Raw genomic sequence first — 21,813 nt, 5'->3', positions numbered from 1 at the left:
TTGGGTTTTTTGGTGATGAATTTGAGCAGTGAAAACAAGTAGATGGGCAACAAAGGGGGAGTGAGAACTGAGATGTTCGGCACTCCAACACCTAGCTCTAAGCATGTGCCTTTTCGCTTCATAGGGTCCTTAAGCCAGGATCTTATTTATTCTGGAGGATTTAGAGACATGGTTTGTGGGGACATAGAGCCCCGCTAGATTGATATATCTTGGGAAAAAATATTCTTGTATTTGCAAGCCCTGAAGCAGAGATAGCAGCCTTGGGGCTATGTGGAGGCTGAGAGCAATTGTTCAGCAGGACAGTGAAGCATCTTAGAAGGTGGCTCACAGAGGCAGCATTTTTGGTCCTGCTCTCTAAAAAGAGCAAGGTGCTTATCTCTGTACTTGGTATTCAGCTACAACTCTTTGACTTTTCACAGTAAAGCCAGGCCAGTCCTTTGCTGAAAAGAAACTAGAAAGAGCTGCTTCCTCTGTAACAGTTCAGTGCATAATGCATGTAGCTGGGAGGCAAAAGACTTGTTTCTAAGTTCCCGCTCAATTGGGTTGTTGACAAGAGACATAAATTCAGGTTTCCCAGCATGTATTCTTAACTATCAGAATCAGATATTCTAAACCAGTTTTCTCTCAGTCCTTCAGGTTGAAATCATTCCATTTTACATAAGTAATGAGCTTCTAGATGAGGCATTTGAGCTGCACTTTTCGCCATGAGAATGTCATAAACATCCGAACTGCAGAGGCAGTCAGACACTCAGTCTGTGCCTACTTAATTATCAATTTGTAATGAAAAAAGCCTTAAAGGAGACACCAGGGCAGACTTTCCTAGAATACTGAGTAGCTCTGTAGCCAGGGACACTTTCCTGAGAGGTTGGAAATGTCACTATTCTCCAAAGCAGGTAGAGGGAGACTTCCAAATCTTCCACTAATGCCGATTTTTTGCAGGATAAAATGATAAAATGGGACACTTCCTCTAGCTCCTAACAGATTTCTGTTTTAGCTTCACCCAATAGATGACCTTTGAGAACCCATACTAACTGGGCCATCCCGAAAAGAAAATGCTGAAAATGCTTAGCTGGAGAATGTGCACATGATAGTCCAGTGGCCTCATTGTATGTGTGTTGGGGCATGCTCCATGGAAGAAAGTTAGATGTCAGAGGGTCATCAGGCACACTGCAAATGTAGATGATGAAACGGTATTGTTTTACAGTCCTTCTGTACAGCAATACCTTATTTAGGTTTCAAAAAAAAAAAATATACCTTATTTAGCTCTCAAAAAAAATATATATACCTTATTTAGCTCTCAAAATCCATTCCAAAAGACTTATTCTGAAATAGGGGCTCTGCCTTTCAATCATCACTTGAAGCACCTTTTTTAGAAGACATTGCATTTATTTCTTTTCACATGAGGCATCAGTAAACTATTAATATTTATCAGTACTTCGACAGATGTTGACAATTTTACAATAGAAGAACTTCTTTGTTTCAGCCATGTGTTGGTTAATGTTAATGCTTGGATGATAACTGTATTATTCCATATGAATTTGAATACGGAATATACCTATCAACTAGTTATACATTATCTCAGAAAGGTGGTAATGCAGGACTGTGTATAAGGTTGCGATAATAAAATGTTGTTATTGACTTGGCATTAGTCCTTACTGACAAACCACAGTTACATCATCAAAGTTATTCTGAAGGAGTACTAAATCTGCCTGCTCTTTCAAAATTATAGTATTTATATTTATCACTAATTTACCAAAATGTGTACACATTTCTTTTAAAATTTGTGTATATGTTTTATTTTATACTTTATTTACTTTATGTAACATTTTGTTACTTTTCATTTGGTTACAAGGATATGTCCCTCCTAATGATATAAAGCTATCATTTTTATGCCTAATGCATCACATGATGTTGTTGTCTAACTTAGAGTATGAACTACTGTTCCTGGTGGGGCCTTCTGTGCTTCTGGAAATAAACTGAGCTCTTGACAGTATCTTTTGACCTTATGTGTATATATATAGTCTGTCTACATCGAACACAGTTATATATAGTCTTACATAATTTGATTTTTTAAATCTTCTGCTTAAACTCAGTTTTGGAAAGTCAAGATTAAAAGATGCCAGGTCACACTCTGCAGTAAAGGGCTGAGTGATGCACTGTTTCTAAGTTAATTTCTTCTGATTTTAACTTAATTAACTGTGGCATCTTTTAGATAAGGACAACCTGAGAGTCCTGTCTTTTTCTATGGATTAATAAAGCAGCCATTTTACTTATAGCCTTAACATGGTGTTCATGTGGGTTCAGCTATGTAGTAACCTTGTTTCTGACCTTTACACAGACTTTAGAGTTATGAAAAGGAAAGTCAGGAAGAAATAACTCACAGGCTGTCCAGGCTCATCTCCTCCCAGGATCCTGAAGCCAAACCCAGACTCCATTCTCCGAAGGTGAACATCCAGCTCCTTGTAATCAGGACCTGGTTTAAAAGGGAAATCCCACTGAGAAAACATTTTGGCTTTGTCTTGAGAATTTGCACCATCTTCCCTCCCACCTTGTGTTCACTGCACATGGCTAATGGCATCCTGGTTAGAGCTGGTGGAAAGAAATGGGGCACAATGTGTTGTACACACAGACAAGGAGGAGACTTGAAAATATAGGTATCTCTTGGAGGATGATTATGTTCAGTAGAATACACTAAACCAAGCAAGAATGCATTCACAGGAGAACAGTACTGGAAAAGTGTGTCCATAATAGAGGTTATAAAGGTGCCTTCTTCCTACAACTGACTGCATAATACACTGCTGTTCATCCACTTGTGGTATTTGATTTTTGTTTTCCTTGCACTTCATTAAAATCTAAAGAAAATAAACTTAAATGGGAGATAGAGATACATAGGAAAAGAATCAGTCAACTTAAAAAAGATGAATAATCATTACAGGCCATTTAAGTTCCACATACAGATATAAAGGAGTATGTCTTTTTATGTAACGTAGCTTTTAAGCACTCTACTTTCAGGTAATACCTTCAATAAAGAGTTTTGACGAAAGCTATCATTATAAGACTGAGTCTTAAGAGTTTAAATTGAAAGCTAACATCATTAACTTGAACTCCTTAATGCTACTCAATTAAAATCTCAACAGCTTTATGAATCATTAAGATTGTGCTTCCATATGCCTGCATAACTTGCCTGTAAACATATATTCTGCCCTGGAATATATCAGTTCAGGAACATGGTGGTTTTTGAAAGTCAGTTTCTTATAGAAGTGTCTTTAGCTTCATTTGAGTGAGCCCATTTTGGGGGGGTCTTGATGCCCTCAAAATACAAAAGAGAAATTTAAATAAAAATTGAAGTGAAACTGTAAGCAGCTAAAGGAGTAAAAGCTTCTCTATTTTGACTATTGCTTTGTCTGCATGTTCAGAGATGCTTTAGGCTCGTTATCTAAAGCAGGGCAGTGGTTAACAGGAACGGTCTTTCATATAGATCGCACTCTGGTCAATAAGTTGTGACAGCTTTCCGTCAGTGTCAGCTTGTTGCTGACTCCAACAAACAAAAAGGGATGAGTAGGTTCAACTGTTCATGGTGTCTCCTGTTTCCTCAGGAGGGGAGGGACTACAGATTGCTTAAATACTAAGTTTAAGTACTAAAGTACTAAGTACTAAATGGTGCTCGTTTACAGATCCCCTCCAGAGCCATCAGTGGACACCTCACAAACTGTAGAGTCCGGCAGTTTAGTGTGGGATTAAAGCTGATTCAGTTTCAGTCAGGTCTTGCAAAGACAGAGACACAGAACTACATACAGTGGCTCTACACTATGACCTCTCTAGGCAGCAGCATAGTGCATTATTTCAGCAATGTATATGATATGAGTGATACTGAATTACAAATATTTCAATTCCTAAAATAAAAACAATACCTTTCCCTACCATGCTGCTTCTCATATATTTAGAATACAAACCCAAACAGATCCTAACAGCTTATTATTCTGACTTTTTTCAATTTATTTGATAAGTGTCTCAACAGTGAATAAAAGAACACATGAAGGTTTTGCATGCACAGTACGTTAATGCAAAGGTTGTTTAAAAGTTGCAAGATGTAAAGGAATTTTAAGATTAAAGTAATACCTTATCTCTACCTGATCTGCTGTGCCTACGTGTAACAAAATGGGGTTTAGCACTAGGGAGAGGGCTATACAGATAGACACAGTAGGATTGCTGTTTATAGCCCAGGCCTAACACTCAAAGGCACTGTTTCCAGCAGTCTGTCACAAACTAAGCATTACCTTTATTTGCACACACATGAATGGATATGCACAGCTGGGAATACATTAAGAAAGTATAAGAATGTCAGGTTGTGAAGAATGTGTCTGGCACGCGGAGATGAAAACATCCCTCAAACATGCACACTGACAAAGCTGATTCAAACCAATGTTGACACCAGACTCCAAAGTAAGAGGTAGTGTTTTTTTAAAAAGAGGCTGGTTTTTCTACACATTTAGAATGGAAAAGGTAAGCCAGGTTGACCATGAAAAGGTTTAGGCTAAAATTACTGTATATGGGAATACTTTTCTGTGAGCTTTAACAGAGTTTGGAAGTCTTGGGATTAAATGACTGTGCTATCATGCTTGCTCAGAAGAGCCTTCCTTTCCAAATAGCTGGAGCCTATGGAACCCATCCTCTGCCACCTCTCACCAGGACACTGAAAACTGCTTTTAAAATATAATTCTCTTTTCTGTCTCACCAAGCAAACAGCACATGGGACTGGAAAGGATCCCTGGGTCACCTAGCCCAGCTCCCTGTTACTGCAAGCCTCTGCAAGCTAACAGCATTCAGACCTTTCCAGTAAAGACACAGGCAAAGAAGACACTGGTACCTGAGCTTGTTTGTGGCCTTTGTCACTAGGCCACCTGCCTCATTCAAAATTTTCACTGATAGATTGCACCCCATGATTTTACTCATTCTTTCACAGTAATATAACACTATCACCAGTGACTGCTACTACACTTAAGAGCATTTCCTCCACTGCTGTAAGACCATTTCCTCCACTACTGTTTCTGGTTGTTTCAGCTTTCGTGCTTGATATGCTACAACACCACTGGCTGCACTGACCAGGTCTCCATTGGTCTGCAGACAACTACACCATATATACCTGAATTACATGTCTGAATGTGGACCTGATTTCCACCCTTGGATTTTATGCTTAGGTCACTAATGAAAATAACACAAGAATTATTGCAAGGCTCTTCGCTAATACCACCCTTTACTTCAGAAACTGTTGTTTTAGTAGAACTGCTTATCTGCTTTTTAGCCATTCCTCTTTACATCTTGTGCTTAGTACTGTCTTCTCCAGGCTAACCTGGAAGTACTTCAGTTACAGCAGGCATTTTGTAGAACATCTAGTTGAAGTCTAGATTGATTAAGCATGCGCTGCTTGTTTGGTGTGAAAAATCAGTTAATGGGTTAGTCCAGCATCAACAAACTATTTTTGCATTAGGTCCCAATTTATCTCCATGTCAGCAGTTAGTCTTCAATTGACAATAAGTTCTAAAGACTTGCTGCTGCTGAGATCACTCTTTTGTTTTCGTAAGATGGGTAAGTTGTTCACTACAACGTAGTTCTGCTACAGGACCTCATGCTTTGTAGATTTACTAAAAGCCCCTACTATTATGTGGCAGCAGTTTCAATATTCCTGAAAGCATATTGATCAAGTATTCTTACCCTTATAAGTGACTACAGTTCATCTTTCTTTGGTGCCTGCTTCTTTAAGATTGTGGTCTTTTTTTTTTTTTTTTTTTGCCCCACAAAGGATTTTTAGATAAACTAAAATTCGTCTTCTTTTGCTGGAGCAGATTTTCAGTTGATCATACAAAGAAAATTACCTATACTTACAGAAAAATTATGCTCCTGTGCCTTGCATTATACTACAAGCTCTTGGTTAATATCACTTCTTTATGGAAAATGTGCCTTTTCTCTTTTTTCTCTTGGTAAACTAGATTAGCACCTTGTGGATCATGCTAAGTAAGAAGAAATGAATAGGTTTGTAAACAAGGGGGTCAAGCCAAGGCTGAATTACTGTAGTCTTTTGCACAGTTTGCTTATCCTTCCAGTCAACTTCATATACCTGAATGTCCCATCTCCTACCAGTTTCACTGAGAGTTTCAGCTTAAAGACAGTATTTCTGATCACATAATATGGGTATCTTATGCAAGAATAACAGTGTTGCCTGCTCTCCCTTGCCTCTCTACACACTTATATTAGAAAAGAACTTTAGCTTTGCCTTCTAGTCCCTTCGTTGTCTTTCTCATAGTTACACCATTGCGCTGCTTCTTTCCCTATAAAGGAAAACTTTCTTAACTGATCATTTGGCCTACAAGATAAAAAAATCCCAAACAACAATTCATTTTGCTAGGAGATTAAACCAACTGGCTCCCCCATGAATTTGAGAATGGCATTGGGCAAGCTGTGATCTCCTTATTGCTGCACATCAAGGACAATAAAGAGCATTGGGAAATCCTGTTTTCTGGTTCCTGCATGACAGGGAATGTAAAGGTAGCAGTATAGATTGTGACTGAAAAATAGTGAGACCTTATAGGGGAAGATGTGATTATCAACTCTCAGCTACATTTCCATACCATAGTGCTGTGATTTTTATAGTGATAAACCTTGTAGTTGGGATGATGTCGTAAATGTAGAGATGGAAAATTTTCTTTGTTAAATCTCTTCTATATTGCAATTAAAACAAGGATGAAGAACTCAGCTGCAATAATTTTACAGTCTTTCTGGGTGTATTCAAATATCCGTCTAAAATAAAAATTAATTTAGACTCCTTTGCTGATGATGGTGAAGATTTCCGTTCCATATAAATCATTACTATGAATTATGAATTGTGATTGACACAAATCTAAGATAACTGTTAATCTGAGTTTCAGATGCTCTTGTAAGATGTGAAAAGCCTGATAACAGTCATGGGTCTGCTGGTTTCCAATGTGAGCAGCTTCTTAAAGAACATATGTACTTCCTCTTGATATTTATAAAGAGGAAAAGCTGGAAAACAAAGACTTCAGTGTGAAAATCAGTAAAGCAAAGGAAAAGAAAAAGAAAAAAAGAATTTGTGTGCTAACAGTTATTCAATATATAAACTCTACTGCGGTATGCAAAACTGGCCCAATATCACACTTAAAGATGTCTGTCCAACCTGTGGAGGACTGGAAAAGACTTTCACAGTATCACAGTATGCTAGAGATTGGAAGGGACCTCAAAAGATCATCTAGTCCAATCCCCCTGCCAGAGCAGGAACACCTAGATAAGGTTACACAGGAATGTGTCCAGGCGGGTTTTGAATGTCTCCAGAGAAGGAGACTCCACAACCTCCCTGGGCAGCCTGTTCCAGTGTTCTGTCACCCTCACTGAGAAGAAGTTTCTTCTCAAGTTTAAGTGAAACCTCTTGTGTTCCAGTTTATACCCATTACCCCTTGTCCTATCATTGTTTGCCACTGAGAAGAGCCTGGCTCCATCCTTGTGACACTCCCCCTTCATATATTTATATACATTAATAAGGTCCCCCCGCAGTCTCCTCTTCTCCAAACTATAGAGACCCAGCTCCCTCAGCCTTTCCTCATAAGGGAGATGCTCCACTCCCTTAATCATCTTTGTCGCCCTGCGCTGGACTCTCTCCAGCAGGTCCCTGTCCTTCTTGAACTGAGGGGCCCAGAACTGGACACAATATTCCAGATGCGGTCTCACCAGGGCAGAGTAGAGGGGAAGGAGGACCTCTCTCGACCTACTGACCACCCCCCTTCTAATACACCCCAGGATGCCATTGGCCTTCTTGGCCACAAGGGCACAGTGTTGGCTCATGGTCATCCTGCCATCCACTAGGACCCCCAGGTCCCTCTCCCCTACACTACTCTCTAACAGGTCGTTCCCCAACCTATATTGGAACCTGGGGTTGTTCCTGCCCAGATGCAGGACTCTACACTTTCCCTTGTTATATTTCATCAAGTTTCTCCCTGCCCAACTCTCCAGCCTGTCCAGGTCTCGCTGGATGGCAGCACAGCCTTCTGGCGTGTCAGCCACTCCTCCCAGCTTAGTGTCATCAGCAAACTTGCTGACAGTACACTCAATTCCCTCATCTAAATCATTGATGAATATATTAAATAATACTGGTCCCAGTACGGACCCTTGAGGCACTCCACTAGATACAGGCCTCCAACTAGACTCCGCCCCATAGACTACAACTCTCTGGCTTCTCTCCTTCAGCCAGTTTGCAGTCCACCTCACTACCTGATCATCCAGACCACACTTACTCAATTTAGCTATGAGGATGCTGTGGGAGACTGTGTCAAATGCTTTGCTGAAGTCAAGGTAGACCACATCCACTTTAATGGGATTGTCAAAACAGCCTTTTTGAATTCTTGTTTTAACAGTTCACAACATCAGGAAATCAAATATTGCTGGTTTTTAAACAAGTCCATTGCCACTTTACAAGACCGATGTTGATTCAAACACTCAAAAAATATTTTTGGAAGTTTTTTCTTTTAGGTTTTTACACAACAGGATATATGAATGGGAGCAAAGAATGGGTGGGTCTGCAAAATGCATCAGTTCTATTGCAAACCCAGATAGAATTCATTTCAGTTTTACAAAAAATATCACTTAAGCTTAGATTTGGGTCTGAGGTATAGAGATGCATTTTTATGTTAGAGTGAACACTAATGTATGAAAGTACACATAAAACATTGTGAAACATACACAAAGACTGGCTGAGGGAAAAGAAAAACTTTTCCTTGCTCAAAATGTAGATCTATTATGAAAAGATTTAGAGTTAGCATTCTATAACCCCACAAAGCTCATAAAAATAAAATGGTGACTGGGCAGTCATGACTGGCCATTATCTAGAGAAATGATTAAAGAAAGAAGAATAACTAAAACATAAAATGAAGGACAACTAGTTTACAGAACAATGAAGGCTGAAGAATACTTGCCAGAGGAATCCGCTCGAAAACCAGTCCTGGGCAGCACTTGTTCTGAATAGGAAAATGGGGAATTAAAGATGAAATACATTTCTCAAGTTATTTAAAGATGCAGCATCAATTTCTCAGCTCCATTTCAAATTACTGAAGTGCAATTCCTACTTTTTATTGCAGGTATTTTTTTGTCCTCCCCTCCTTCCTGACTTCCTTGGTGGTACATATATGTATTCCTGCTAGATTCCTGTACATTTCTATGCAAAGTGAAACGGATGGTAAGATGGTGGTAGTGTTCCTTTAACATAACATCAGTTATGATGAAGATAGGATTGTTAATGTTTTAAAATTGTGAAAGTTAGTGACAATATTTGTACCTTAAGCACAATGAAAGGGAAAGTTTGATGCCTGTATTTAGGTATATTTATCAGTGCTTTTATTCAATTCAATTGTAAAATGACTTTTATTATCAAGAAGAGCAACATTTTCCAGAATGATGTACGTTGCGAATAACAACAACTGGTGGTAAGTGAAGGCAAATACAGGTAAACCCATTTAAAGTACTTTTAATGCAGGTAGTTTCAAAGTATTTGCATTTTACTAGATGAAATGCAGTAAAATAACTGATTTGTTTTCATATGCAACTACTTTGCTTGCATTAGAAGAAACTGGAACAAGTCCATAGCTGAATTCAGTCACGCTTTCTTTGCTGATTTGGAAATGTTCTAAGATTTTCCGGTTCATTATCTCTTTTATTATCTCATCCAGAGTGAACGGCAAAACGTCTCAAACCAGATGCGATTGCCATTGGCCTACCAAAACCAAAAAGGTAAATAAACCACCTTTTGCTTTACTATCACATAAATGTGACTCTAAACCAGACCATCATACCACACACGTTTCATGGTATAAACAAGGTAAGGTCTGTTACATCAGCACCTGTAGGATGGTGATGCAACATATGAGTATAAAATATCTTCTTGAGAAGGACGACAAAAGTGGATTTAATACTGTAAGCAGATAGCTCAGGTCAGAAAGAACACAGAGAATGCACTGGAGGACAGCAGTTTTGTCTTAACCTTCCGGAAATACGTGGATGTGGCGAGAGAAAAGAGAAGAAAGTATTTCCTCTGTGGGCAGCTGCTTTACCACTTTGGAAGAGTCTGGACTAAAGCTACTTGCCTTCTAATGGACTGAGTCCTAAAGGCAGCATGGACTGTAATGGTAGCAGCTGAGTAATTTATAGTTCACTTGAGTCAATACTGAACTAATGCTCTAGAGCAAAGACATTTTCCCAGAAATAGATATGGAAGCCACTGAATGTCTTATGCCTTTTTTGGCATCTCAGCCATGACCTGCTCAAATTCAGGGGGCTGCTACCCTGCTTACCTAAAATACAGTTTAGAGATTCCACTGGATGGGAACAACCCTTTGGATTTGATGTTCCTATTGTATTCGTGTTTATCGGCTGTGTTAAGAGTTGAGTCATGTGGGCTTTGGTGTTTTAGTTTATAGGTCACTGCTCATCTATACTTTGGTGGTTAAAGGAGGTAATTCCTTTACACCCTTAAGATTTTGTAAAGTGATTTGGGATCCTTCAAGATGAGAGGTGTTATCTAAATGTAAATTAGTGCACCAGCACAGCTCCTGAAAACCAAAAACTTTGAAACTGATGCTGCTCCACTGTGAACTTGGAGAAATGATTTTTTTACTCAGATCCTTTCAAGATTTTAATGGAACTCTTAGAAGAGACAGGATTACTTTAATCTACAGAAAGCAATTAAATTTTGATAGGCTCAGTATGCTTTTAAGTTTGAAAGGACACAAGCCTTTTCTCTTGGTCATCCAGCTAGAATTACTTTTTGGATCTGCTGTGAGATTGCTTCATCCTGTGTTTCCATTTCTGCTTGCAGTCAACCTAATATTCCCCAGAATTGGCCTCAAGTAGCAAAGTGAAAGAAGCACAACCATGCTCAAACTGTGACAAATTAGGGAACAACTTGCTATGTTAAGATAGCCATATATCTTAAGTAACTTATTAATATCTTTTTTGTAAGCTATTGCTTGTGATGAAGCAGAAGTGTCTGTCAATAGGCAGTTCCCTTTAAAGCTAATCTCATTAAGTCTGAACTGGCTTTTGCTCCCTAATAGGTGTCTTTTCTTTGTCTTGAAGAACTTCATACAGAATCTCATGGTGTTAATTATTATCTTGTATTAAACCATTCAGCACCTAGCATTGGTTTGCATTGTAGTTTAGGAATGAAACTTGGATCTGTGCTATGCTGAAGGTGTTGAATCAATCCTTAAAGTTCTTAAATGTATGATTACATGAAAGATAAACAGTGCAGACATTATTTTTTTGGTAACTACAGCAAAGCAGTGCTCATTTTAGGAAGAATTTGTTGTCAGCAGTCAGGGTCTATGCAGTACAGGATATTTGTAATGATGTCACTGGTACTTTGAATACTAGAATAGAACCTCTAAATAGATGTGCTTATGTCATAGACAAACTGTTAGTAGAAAACTTCAAAAGAAGAAAGATCTGGGAAGAACATTTAACATGTAAGAAGAGACTTTATTAGCAATGTCTCCCTATGTCAAATGCAGTGATATAGGTAGTTCTTTCCAAAACTCACATAGTTCTGGACTCAAAAACCATACAGCTTCCAAATGAACAAGAAGAACCACTGTGAGTGGTCCTCAGCCAAGCAGAATGCATGCTATTGTGCACATCCCGGTGCCTTCTATCTGATAAAAATAAACTGATTGATCCAGTAATTTTACCAAAATTACTGAGATCTAGCAAGCTTTGTTTTGTAAAAACCTGTCTGTTATTTTTACAGGAAACTAACCTTTACACAAGGTGATTTAAATCTTTCCATTTACTTATTATTAAATTCATTTTGACATTTTCTAAACTCTTACTATGTTAAACCTCCTGGCTCCACTTAAGAAATGAGGCAGCAGAAGGCATGTTTGGAGACGCCAGGACAAAGAGACCAGACTACCCAACACTGCCATCAGGAGCACGTATTCAAAGTGCACAAAGTTCTAGATTGTTGACTTAAGATTTCTGTATTCTCCATATAAAGCCTTTTTGGTTGAAATTCTGCAGTTGCCATGAGTAGCTGTAGTCCTTTATTGGAAATAGGAATGAAATAATTACAAAGTAGAGTTTGAATGTATAATAAAATACTTGGTAAATTCATTGTATTAATTTTTTTTTGACACAAGAATCAAGAATGTGAAACTAAAAAGCCTTCTTCTGAACTACTACTTTTGTATAGCTATAACTGAAAGAAAGCTTCTCCAATGGGAGTACTCTTTGTGCTCTGGAAAGCAAAGATGCAGCTGTGCCTTTCAAGAGTCTTGCTATACATCAAGGTTCTTTCCAATCAGAGGAATGCAAAGCCAAGGTTACTTTGCTGTTAGAATAGTAAAATGCTTGCACATCTGGCTTCATGTTTAATCTAAGATATATTACACTCATGGTTTTGAAACTGAAAGTTGCAAAATATTTGTGAAAACCGAAAAACAATAAACAAGACCTGGGACACAATCCTGACTTCACTGAAACCAGTGGTGAAAACAGGAGACTTCTTTGCTGTCCACAGTTCACCTAAGGGTATCCTTATTTGCACCAGTGGAGTTGCTGGTAGTATCTGAAGGAAGGATAATGCTGATGAAATACAGGGAAGGTAATATTCATTGTATATACTGAGTTATTGTCTGGATCATACTTTGTTGAATGCTAATTACATGGAAGAAAGCTATCACTGGGAAACATTTATATTTCAGCATCCCAGTCCTAGCCGTGCTTCAGGTAAATAGGAGTCTTACAGACGAGCAGAAAGAATATGATCCTGCTTGCAACGTCCTTTCCAAAGCTGGGCAAGCAGCAGTTTGAAGTGGCACACAGTAATGCAGTTCCTATTGGTCTCATGCACCCGTGAACAATTCCTCAATGCTTACAATTAATTTTTCTTAAACCATTACTTTGACTTCTTAAGTACACTCTATCACTTGCAGATTAAAATCTATTTGTATACCTTAGTATAAGTGTAAACTGTTCAAGAAAAGGAATACTGCATCTTTAATACTACCATCAGTTGTAAAACTGACACTTCATATTAGCATAGGTCGTTTAGGACCTACTTTGCAATCCAGCAATCAAAATCACTTTATATCCACAGTACTGTGATGATGATATTCTCATAATTCCATTTGAAAATGCTTTTGGTTTCACTGTCAGTTCTTATAACCAACAAATCCGTTTTGTCATGGCGAGTAACTCTTTCTGCAGTCATGAAAAATACAAAATTATTTGACATTAGTCTGCTAAATCTCCTCTCTTTTGTTATGTATCATTTCTCTTTTTTTTTAAAAAAGTGTTATATTCATTTAGTAATACAAGTTTTTAGACCTTCTCTACACTATTGCTTAAAGGGTATCAACAGTTGCAAGGAAAACGACAACCTGTACTGTTTAGAAATTACTTTGAGAAATTACCTTCCTATAACTCAGTTGGTCATACTCTAGGATAAGGAGTACTTTGGTAACTATAAGTAATACCTAGTAATTTACCAATACTCTTTTATTTACTAAGTGAAGTCAAGCATGTCTTATTGATATACAGGGCAGTAAGTTGTGAATAGAAATATTTACAGATATGGCAAACTGATCCCAAGGAATATTTGAAACTAGAACCTACTTTTCTGAATTTATAATCCCAAACCCTTAACACACCCCTTCCCCTCATTTATATTTATATTTATTTGTATAATACTTCAGAATACTATGTATTTAATGCTATCATAGTGCTATGTATGCAAAAATATACACACATATGTGTATATCCTTCCAAAGCACCAAAACCAAAATAAGAATCGTTTTAGACAAACAAGGAGCGAAAATGTGAAAAATTGTTAGAGGCAAGATTTTGGGCAGGAATACCCTGTCTGAAACAACTGCAGTAACAATTATGTGGAAAATTTCCTTCAATTTTTCAAGTTTGTAACTATGTAGATCTTCAGCCAACAATCGCTGACAAGAAATTCTGCATAGCTGTAGACTATGCCATAGACATATGCATAGACAATGCATCCAGATCTATACATGTACTATTATATTTTTTTTTAATGTTCTATGTGTATCAAATTTAGGAAACTTGAGTATTTTTCTGCAAGGATGTTATTTTCAAAGTTACACGTTATTTGTCACTATAATTCTGTCTCACAAATCTTTCTTATTGCTCATACTTTAATGCAGCTCTGCTGAATAGCTGCAGTAATATTTCAGAGGAAAGGTAGCCTGTGAATATGTATTTCAGTGCTTGTCTGTGACCCTTAGAGAAAGGTATTTGTAAGTCTGCATAAGAAAACACCCTTATTTATAAAGGCTAATAAAGCTTATGCTAATACATTCGCTATTTACATATTTCACAGCTGTTGGTTGACTTTGCTTTTTGGTTCTTTTCCAATTTGTCCAAATCTCTACAGAAAAAGAAAATAAATTACAGTGCATAAGACAACTGATGGATTAGAAAGGAACTTGAGAAATTCATGATACCGTGGTCAGAGGAGAAAATACAATAGAGATTTCGAAGGACGAAACCTTTATCCTTCCAGTAAAAGGTGTAACTGTAATTGTTCAGATTTCACTTTTAATGAAAGCTTATCACTGTCTAATCTCATTCTTCTCACTGGCGTTTCTGTGTCACATCACCAGCCTTGGAGTACCATACTGACTGAAGGACAAATTTAACCTAATTACTAAAAAAATATAAATATTTTTACTGCTTTCTTTAGCAGATTATAACCCTAAATTTCTATTCCATATTTTGTAAATAGTGAAATATTAATGCCATTATGATTCCCAACAACATTGCATCTCCTCCCTACACAGACCTCTGGCCAAAGTTTGTTATAAACTGTGTCTTTACAATGAACAGAGCTCAATAGTAAATATAAGAAAGGATAAGGAGAATTTATAAAGGCAAAAATGTTACATTCAGAATGAGTTCTCCCAGTGACAACTATATAGGTCCAGTTACAGCTGTAACAACTGGTGTATATCAAGTTTTATAATTTTTTCATTATTAGGAAATTCCTGATCTGATCCATTTTCTATCTTCTGTACCTAGGTTACATCATTATCAGCAGAGTCACACTGTCACACTCTAAGAGTTTTCATAAGGAAAAAGGAGTCAAATGATTTGCCTAAAATTAATAATTGGAGGGAAAAGGAAAGCGTATCCAGTTAGCGAGCAGGTCTTCTTCTCCATTTCAGAGTTCTGCAAAATAATGTAACAGCAGAAAGCTAGGTAGGTTCTCCTCACCAGGGAGAAGAAATGGGGGTTCGTCGGGGAAGAGAGAATAAAGGAAAGCAAAAGAAAGGCAGAGACATGCAGAGACATAGCTCAAGAAAGGAAAGACAAAGAAAGAAGAAAACAATTTCCCTTCTTTTGCTTTTAGGCAACTGTTTTGGATCATGTGGTGGTCTTCATCAGTTGGAAAAACCTTGTGCTCCTTTCTGGCTGCTTAGAACCATTGAGCACAGTTGATGGGTGATGGCAGAGGCAGGTGACAGCTCACAGGTAAGAGCTGACAGGTAACAGCTAATTCATGACAAACAATTTTCCAAGGGGTTATGATTTACAAAGAAGAGTTGCACTCTGCTTTTGCACTGATGCATGATTTGATTTGTCTTGAAGCTGTACTAGCGGAACTATCTCCACAAAACTGTTTCAAGTGTGGAGTCAATGGTCCTTTGTAATTCATATATGATCATTAAATAATGAAATCTCCATATAACACAGGGTCATGCAGGTCCTTCATGTTCTTTATGCAGAAAAACATTCCTGTAGAATGAAAATAATCCTTTTTCACAGAGAATTTCTGCTTGAAGCCCCTTTCTTGCTCTCATTAGGTAGGGATGAACACATCTAGCAGCCAGAGAAAAGACTTGTGAATGAGGCTCCTTGGGTCTAGTTCTTGCTCTGCTTCGAGTCATGTCACTTGTGCTCCTCACAGAACTACACTGTGATGCATAACTTGCTCAACCCCCTGATAGGGAAGCACGAGGCTTTGATGAGGTCCTGGTGAGTGCTGACTTCAGTGAGATCCTCTGATAAAAGAATCTGCAGAAATTCAGAGCTATAGCAGTATGAAAATGAACTGTTTAGTAACGGAGTCTCACTGTGAGAGAAACAAAACTTGAGCAGTATCTCTTTCTTTCTGAGTTTTCCAGGTCACAATTGTTCACTTTTTTGCACTATTTTTAGAAGATGAACCTCCTTTTTTTCTGGCATTGCCAGGAGATAAGGCAAACTTCGAGACAAGAAGTACTTATAAACCCCCTCAAAGTAACTGAACTTTTCCTGTGTACTTTAAGTGTATGTCTTTACCAACCTGACACAGCCATATGGTAGGAAACTAAGTGTGTATTGTCTTGAAACTTTCCGTCCTATATGCTCAATCTAGATGATAATTTCTTGATTCAGTAATGGATTTCCTGCCTGTTGTTTCTCTCTTCAGGAAACACCAGCACTATGTAAAGAATAAAAAGCAATCAAAGGCTTGACAACTTGAATTTGCTGAAATGTGTGTTCATGGCATTCAGGAAACAAAAATGTCAGCGAGAATAGAGATGTTTGGAGGCAGTTATTTATGACCAAGGGATATGAATGAATGCAAAAGAAATCCAGTTGGAAACTGTGGAATCAAGGTGTAGAGAAAATGTTCAAGGGGTACAAAGCATCAGAACCAAAGGGTTCAAAGCATCAGAAGAGAACAAATTAAAGTTTTCAGGATTAGCTGGAAAATCAGGAGAGTGCTGGAAATCTGGAAGGAGTGGTTACTGCAGTCTCGTTTTTCATTCCTCACTTTCTTGGTTTTGGCCTAGCAGCTTCAGGATTTTCAATTCTTATTTTGTCTAGGTAGTTGGATGAAAAAGGGTTGTATACAAGATCCAGTTAAAACTCAAATCCAATTAAATCATTTAAACACAGGCTTTAGCATAACTCCATCCTACGAGTTATCAGCTCTTCCCCTGGTGTAGTATATGCTCCTCTACATAGTAGACTGTATCAGTAAAGGTTGGAGCTCATGCTGGGCAAGCAAGTATGCAGAAATCTCATAGAAGGCACCCATGAATAATAATGAATCACTTAATTCTTTTATTGAATGGCATAATAGATCTTTGGGTGTAATATATCATCTTTTGGGGTATAAGCCAATCTTTGTAGCTGACATCAGATCTATATTCTCACAGGTTTATGAAGGGCAAACATGGATTTAGCCTATTTGCTTTCATTAATATTTAGAGTGATTCTGTAAATATAGAACTCTTCATATTGGGGATCAAGACAAGAGGGAGTATAAATATGCGTCCCATACATATATATATGGCATATATAACTTCATTGTCTTACAAAGATTTTTTTTTCAATGCAGGAAGCTTGGAATCTGCACTTTTCCACTCCTGGTTTCATGGCTTCAATCGCTGAAGATGATTCTGACTCTGCTGAATGGGAAGTGCATATTTTTGTACTATATCCCCCCAAAAACATGAGAAATAAAATCAAGATAGGACTCTTGATGATTCTGTGCTGTTTTGTGTAGATCTTCAAATAGTACTTAGTGCTGTGGGTTTCTTTCTAACTACCAAAGACAATGTGAAAACTTGTCACAATAGTTTTTGTAAAAACAGATAGATTTGAAATTTCTTTAATCAATTTTACGTTAAAGTGGAAGTGAAAAGATTTTTTGTTGATAAATACACAACCTATTGATTAACTATGAAGAAAACTAGCGCACCAAACTGTGGTGGCACATATATGGTTCTTCACTAAGGATTTAAGAGTCAAAATGAGGAGGGCAAAAATATAAGGAAAAAAACCGTATGAAAGTCAAACTTCAGAATCTAGGCAAGATCTAGGAAAATATGCAAGTATAGAGTTTTTGAATAATTTATAATGGCCTCTATTAACTGGGATTGTAATTGCTTTCTTTAGCTTACAAAAACTAATTACAGAAAATTATGTCATCAGCGACATATTCATAGGTAAAGCTTAAAATATTAAATGGTCAGCAGTGAACAGGGCTTTCACTTACGCCTACTTTCATAAATAGCTCTTGATTTCTCATACAGCTCGTATGGGTCGGGTTTTCGTGGATCAAAGGCCTCTGTTGAATCGGGAAACGAACTCCTGTGAAGAGCAGGTGGGTATGGAATATTCTGTGGCATAGCTGGAGCAGAAAGGCTTGTTTGAGGGCTGCCTTGATTTTCCCATCGTTCCATCACCTGGAATAAAAACACACAGAGAATAAAGATGACGTTTTGCAAAAACTGTGACTTCCACAAGGAGACCAAAGGCAGTGATTTCAGTTGAAGATGTGTTTTGTAAAATTAGCAAATCCATTTGCTGTCTTTTGAGATGAAAGGTGTGTGCTGTGCTGTTTATAAAATGACTTGGTTAAATTTACTTATTAATTTGTTGCTTGTGGGAAGATGTGATCTTTCTTGGATAATATGATCCCATGTGGATTAGGGCCCAGCGTTACCTCTGAAGCATGTTGAGTGCCTTTCATAGAATGTGCTGAGCTATTGGAAGCTATTCTGCTAAAGATGGACTCTGTGGGTCTGTGAAGATAGAATTATCAGATTAATTAAAATCCATGGCTGAAAGTAGCACCTAACAAAGAAGTAGTCAGACTGGGTAGCAACTGAAAGATCTTAATGTTGTATGTTTTGAGAATGCATGAAAATAGCTATTTGCCTAGAGAGAAGATTACTGTAACTGTGAGCAGAATTTACAGCTTCACTTGAAGGCGAGGAAAAACAGCAAAACAAAACAAAGGGAAAATTACTACAGCAGGTATTTGACCATCTAGTGATAGTCAAATGTTCAATGATAAAGTACAGAACATGTTGAGAGAAAAGTGGACATTAGTCTGATGGATTCCTTGTCATTTCTTACTTTTCCTTTCTTATATAAAAAATTACATTGGCATCATCCAACCAAACTCCCAAGCACAGGAGAAGCTTTTCAACTCTTCCAGACCATCTACAGGAGAGAATTACACAGCAGTGTATGCGAAAAGTATATGTGGCATGAAAGCCACCTCAATCCATGCTTTCTCCAAGACTGTCCTTAGTGGTCTCACAAGTACATGAAACTAGAAAGGAGATAATATGACAGACTGTGCAAAAGAAGACTTGGGGATCTGCATTTTTCTTTTTGAAGGAGTTACCTACTAATTAAATTGCATTAGCAAATATATTTGAAGCAGCTAAGTTAAACAAAATATAAATGTTCATCCCAGGAAACAAATATTTGGCTTTTTCTGTGACCCCTCCCGAAGCAAAGGATGATAAAGCCTCCAGAAGAGTGTATTCTTGCACATAAACCAACAATCACTTAATTATACAAAAAATGACTCTCGGAAACAAACTGAACTGTAACTAAATACCAGTGACTTCTAGTTTTCTATCAGCAGTGCCTTATCAAAGATGATTGCAGGTTTACAGCAACCTTGCTCTACAAATTCTGTGATTATCATTTGCCTTTAGTTCCTCAGTTTCCGAAGGTGTTTGGCTCAGCAGGTAGGCTTTGCTCTCTATTCTGACGACTAACAGGATCAGGCTTTTTCCATACCAAGCATGTGGACTACAGATGGCTTAGAGTCTTTCTTGTGAACATGCTGAGTAACTACCACTCTGCACACCACAGGAGATCTGACACTCTAGCTTTGTAGTTCAAAATAAACAGAATATGGCTATTTCCCATTTTAAGTTGTTGAGGGCCTCATTCTTTATACAGAGTAGCATTATAAATAAGCTGTGCTTCTGTCAGGGTTTCAGCAGTAAGCAGGGCTGCTTCATTAGAAACAATGAAAAAAAAAAAGAAGTAGGTATCTCAGTCAATCAAAGGATGACTCTCGAGCAGTACTAGTTCACATTGGGTATGTTATTTAAGTTGAGAAAGGAAAGTATTAGTGCTATGAAGTGCTTCTAATAAAGATATGGAATACTGTGTTCAATATTTGCCAATGATGTTCAAGAAAGAGAAATTTATTTTGTGTCATATACAAAAGACAGCAATTGGGATGTGATATAAGAGGGCACAATACAGTGACATATGGAGATACCTCAGCTGTCATCAAAATAGCCTAGGTACAGGAAAGTACCTAGGGTACTTTCAGGTACCCTTTATATCAATATAAATTTATCCTCAGTGTTGGGTAAATTAGCCTATGTGATGAGTCACATGTATGTCACAATACTGTTTCTGATAGCTCTTCTGACTCCAAAGGAATTTCCTAGGGTATATATCAACATATATACAGTATATCATTGTATCATGGAAATGTAAATTCAAAGGTCTCCAGAAACAAACCTGATCATGATCCCTATGTCTAAATTAGGGAAGGAGAACTGAGCTCAGTACAAGTTCCTTATGATCAAGGAAAATGGAGAATTACGTTAAGGTTTTGCCTTCAGTGAGGAATCTAAAATGGACAAGTCACTGAAACCAAACTATCTATCTTACTGCTAGAAAGCAGAGAGACATATGGGGCCCTGTCTATCTAGAAGTGAAAGTTTTCTAATTTCTTGGACAGCCCAGAGAAACAGAACACTTACCTCTTTCAGTGTGAAACTGAGTAACATTAAAATATTTAAAGAAGGCTTTAAAAGAGAAAGGAACATATAATTATCTTTGATGAATAAACTTTTCCCTGGAGGAAGGACAAAAAACTGAAGATCAATTGGCAAAACCCTACTGGGTCCCGTATGTCTAATTTTGTGAAGTGTGAAGTTAAAAACTGACTAAAGCATTCTTACTTGTGGGTAATACTGCTACTATAAATAGTTACATGAACAGATAAAGACAAGGAGAATTATATCTCCCAAACCCATATTAATTAGCCAATAGTCACATAGTGTTTTGGAATGTGAGTTATCATAATACTAGCTCACAGATGAAAGCATTCTTGGGAATAAGTAAGCACGTTATTGAGCACCAGGCAGCATAATGGTTTGGTGATGCTCCTCAAGCTCATTTTGCACTTATCGAACTGTATTACCTATGATATAGATATATGCACAGTATACATAGAAACCATAGAAAGTATCCATCAGCCCAGGTTACTCTGGGATGTTGAGCACACTGAGATACAGTGCACACTATCCCTGAGCCGCTGTTTCAGGAAAAGAAGCTTGTCTCTTCTCTTCTAGCAAATGGCTCACGGTCCCCTTTTTGCTTTAAAGAATGGCGGGTGCTTCTCCACTGTGTGGCCAGAGCACTCCAGTCAGACAGGAACCTTAATGGTCAGATTTATTTTCACAAGTGTCCTGCTACTTATATGAATAAAAAGCCTTATGCGATACTTATTTAAATGTATTGCATCCATCCTCTAGCCTTTTACATCAAAACCCACACAAGCTGAAGCAGTCTGATGGAGTTGCATCCGCTAATTAATTAGTTGCTATTTGTACTTGACAGGCCACAAAAATTATTTTTGTATGCAATAAACATGCCATGATCCCATATAAAATGATGTGAATTTGTCCAGATTCAACATACACCTCATCCCCCCCACTCCCAAATAAGCAAGCTATAAATCCTTTAAAACATACTGCCATTGTTATTCCTATTGCTCTTAGAAGCCTTCAGGCAGAGTTACGGCTCTTTTTGCTCTACACACTTCTGATGAAAGATAAGCACTACTTTAAGGTCTTTATAATCTAAATGGAAAACCAAACTAAAAAACAACAAAACAGACAACCAAAAATAGTAGCCTGCAATTTCTTTTTATACTGTGAATGTTGTCACAACTTGAAAATACTATAT

At 37.7% G+C, this 21,813-nt stretch overlaps 1 protein-coding gene across 2 annotated transcripts in view; it reads right to left on the bottom strand.

Annotated features, from left to right (window-relative positions):
* Positions 1–21,813, bottom strand: part of MAGI2 (membrane associated guanylate kinase, WW and PDZ domain containing 2) — a gene marked incomplete at both ends in the record, with an annotated part of 757,046 nt that overhangs the window by 68,595 nt on the left and 666,638 nt on the right. For both annotated transcript variants that reach the window (XM_080629386.1, XM_080629387.1), the window contains 3 exons: positions 2,382–2,473; positions 8,979–9,020; positions 18,074–18,263. In XM_080629386.1, the coding sequence (XP_080485512.1) occupies positions 2,382–2,473; positions 8,979–9,020; positions 18,074–18,263 (324 nt within the window). The remainder of the gene's footprint in view (positions 1–2,381; positions 2,474–8,978; positions 9,021–18,073; positions 18,264–21,813) is intronic.

This window comes from Psittacula echo (genome assembly GCF_963264785.1).
Source record: "Psittacula echo genome assembly, chromosome: 1".
Lineage (NCBI taxonomy): Eukaryota > Metazoa > Chordata > Aves > Psittaciformes > Psittacidae > Psittacula > Psittacula echo.
Note: the sequence above shows the minus strand (reverse complement) of the source record. Positions and strands in the feature narration are given on the sequence as shown.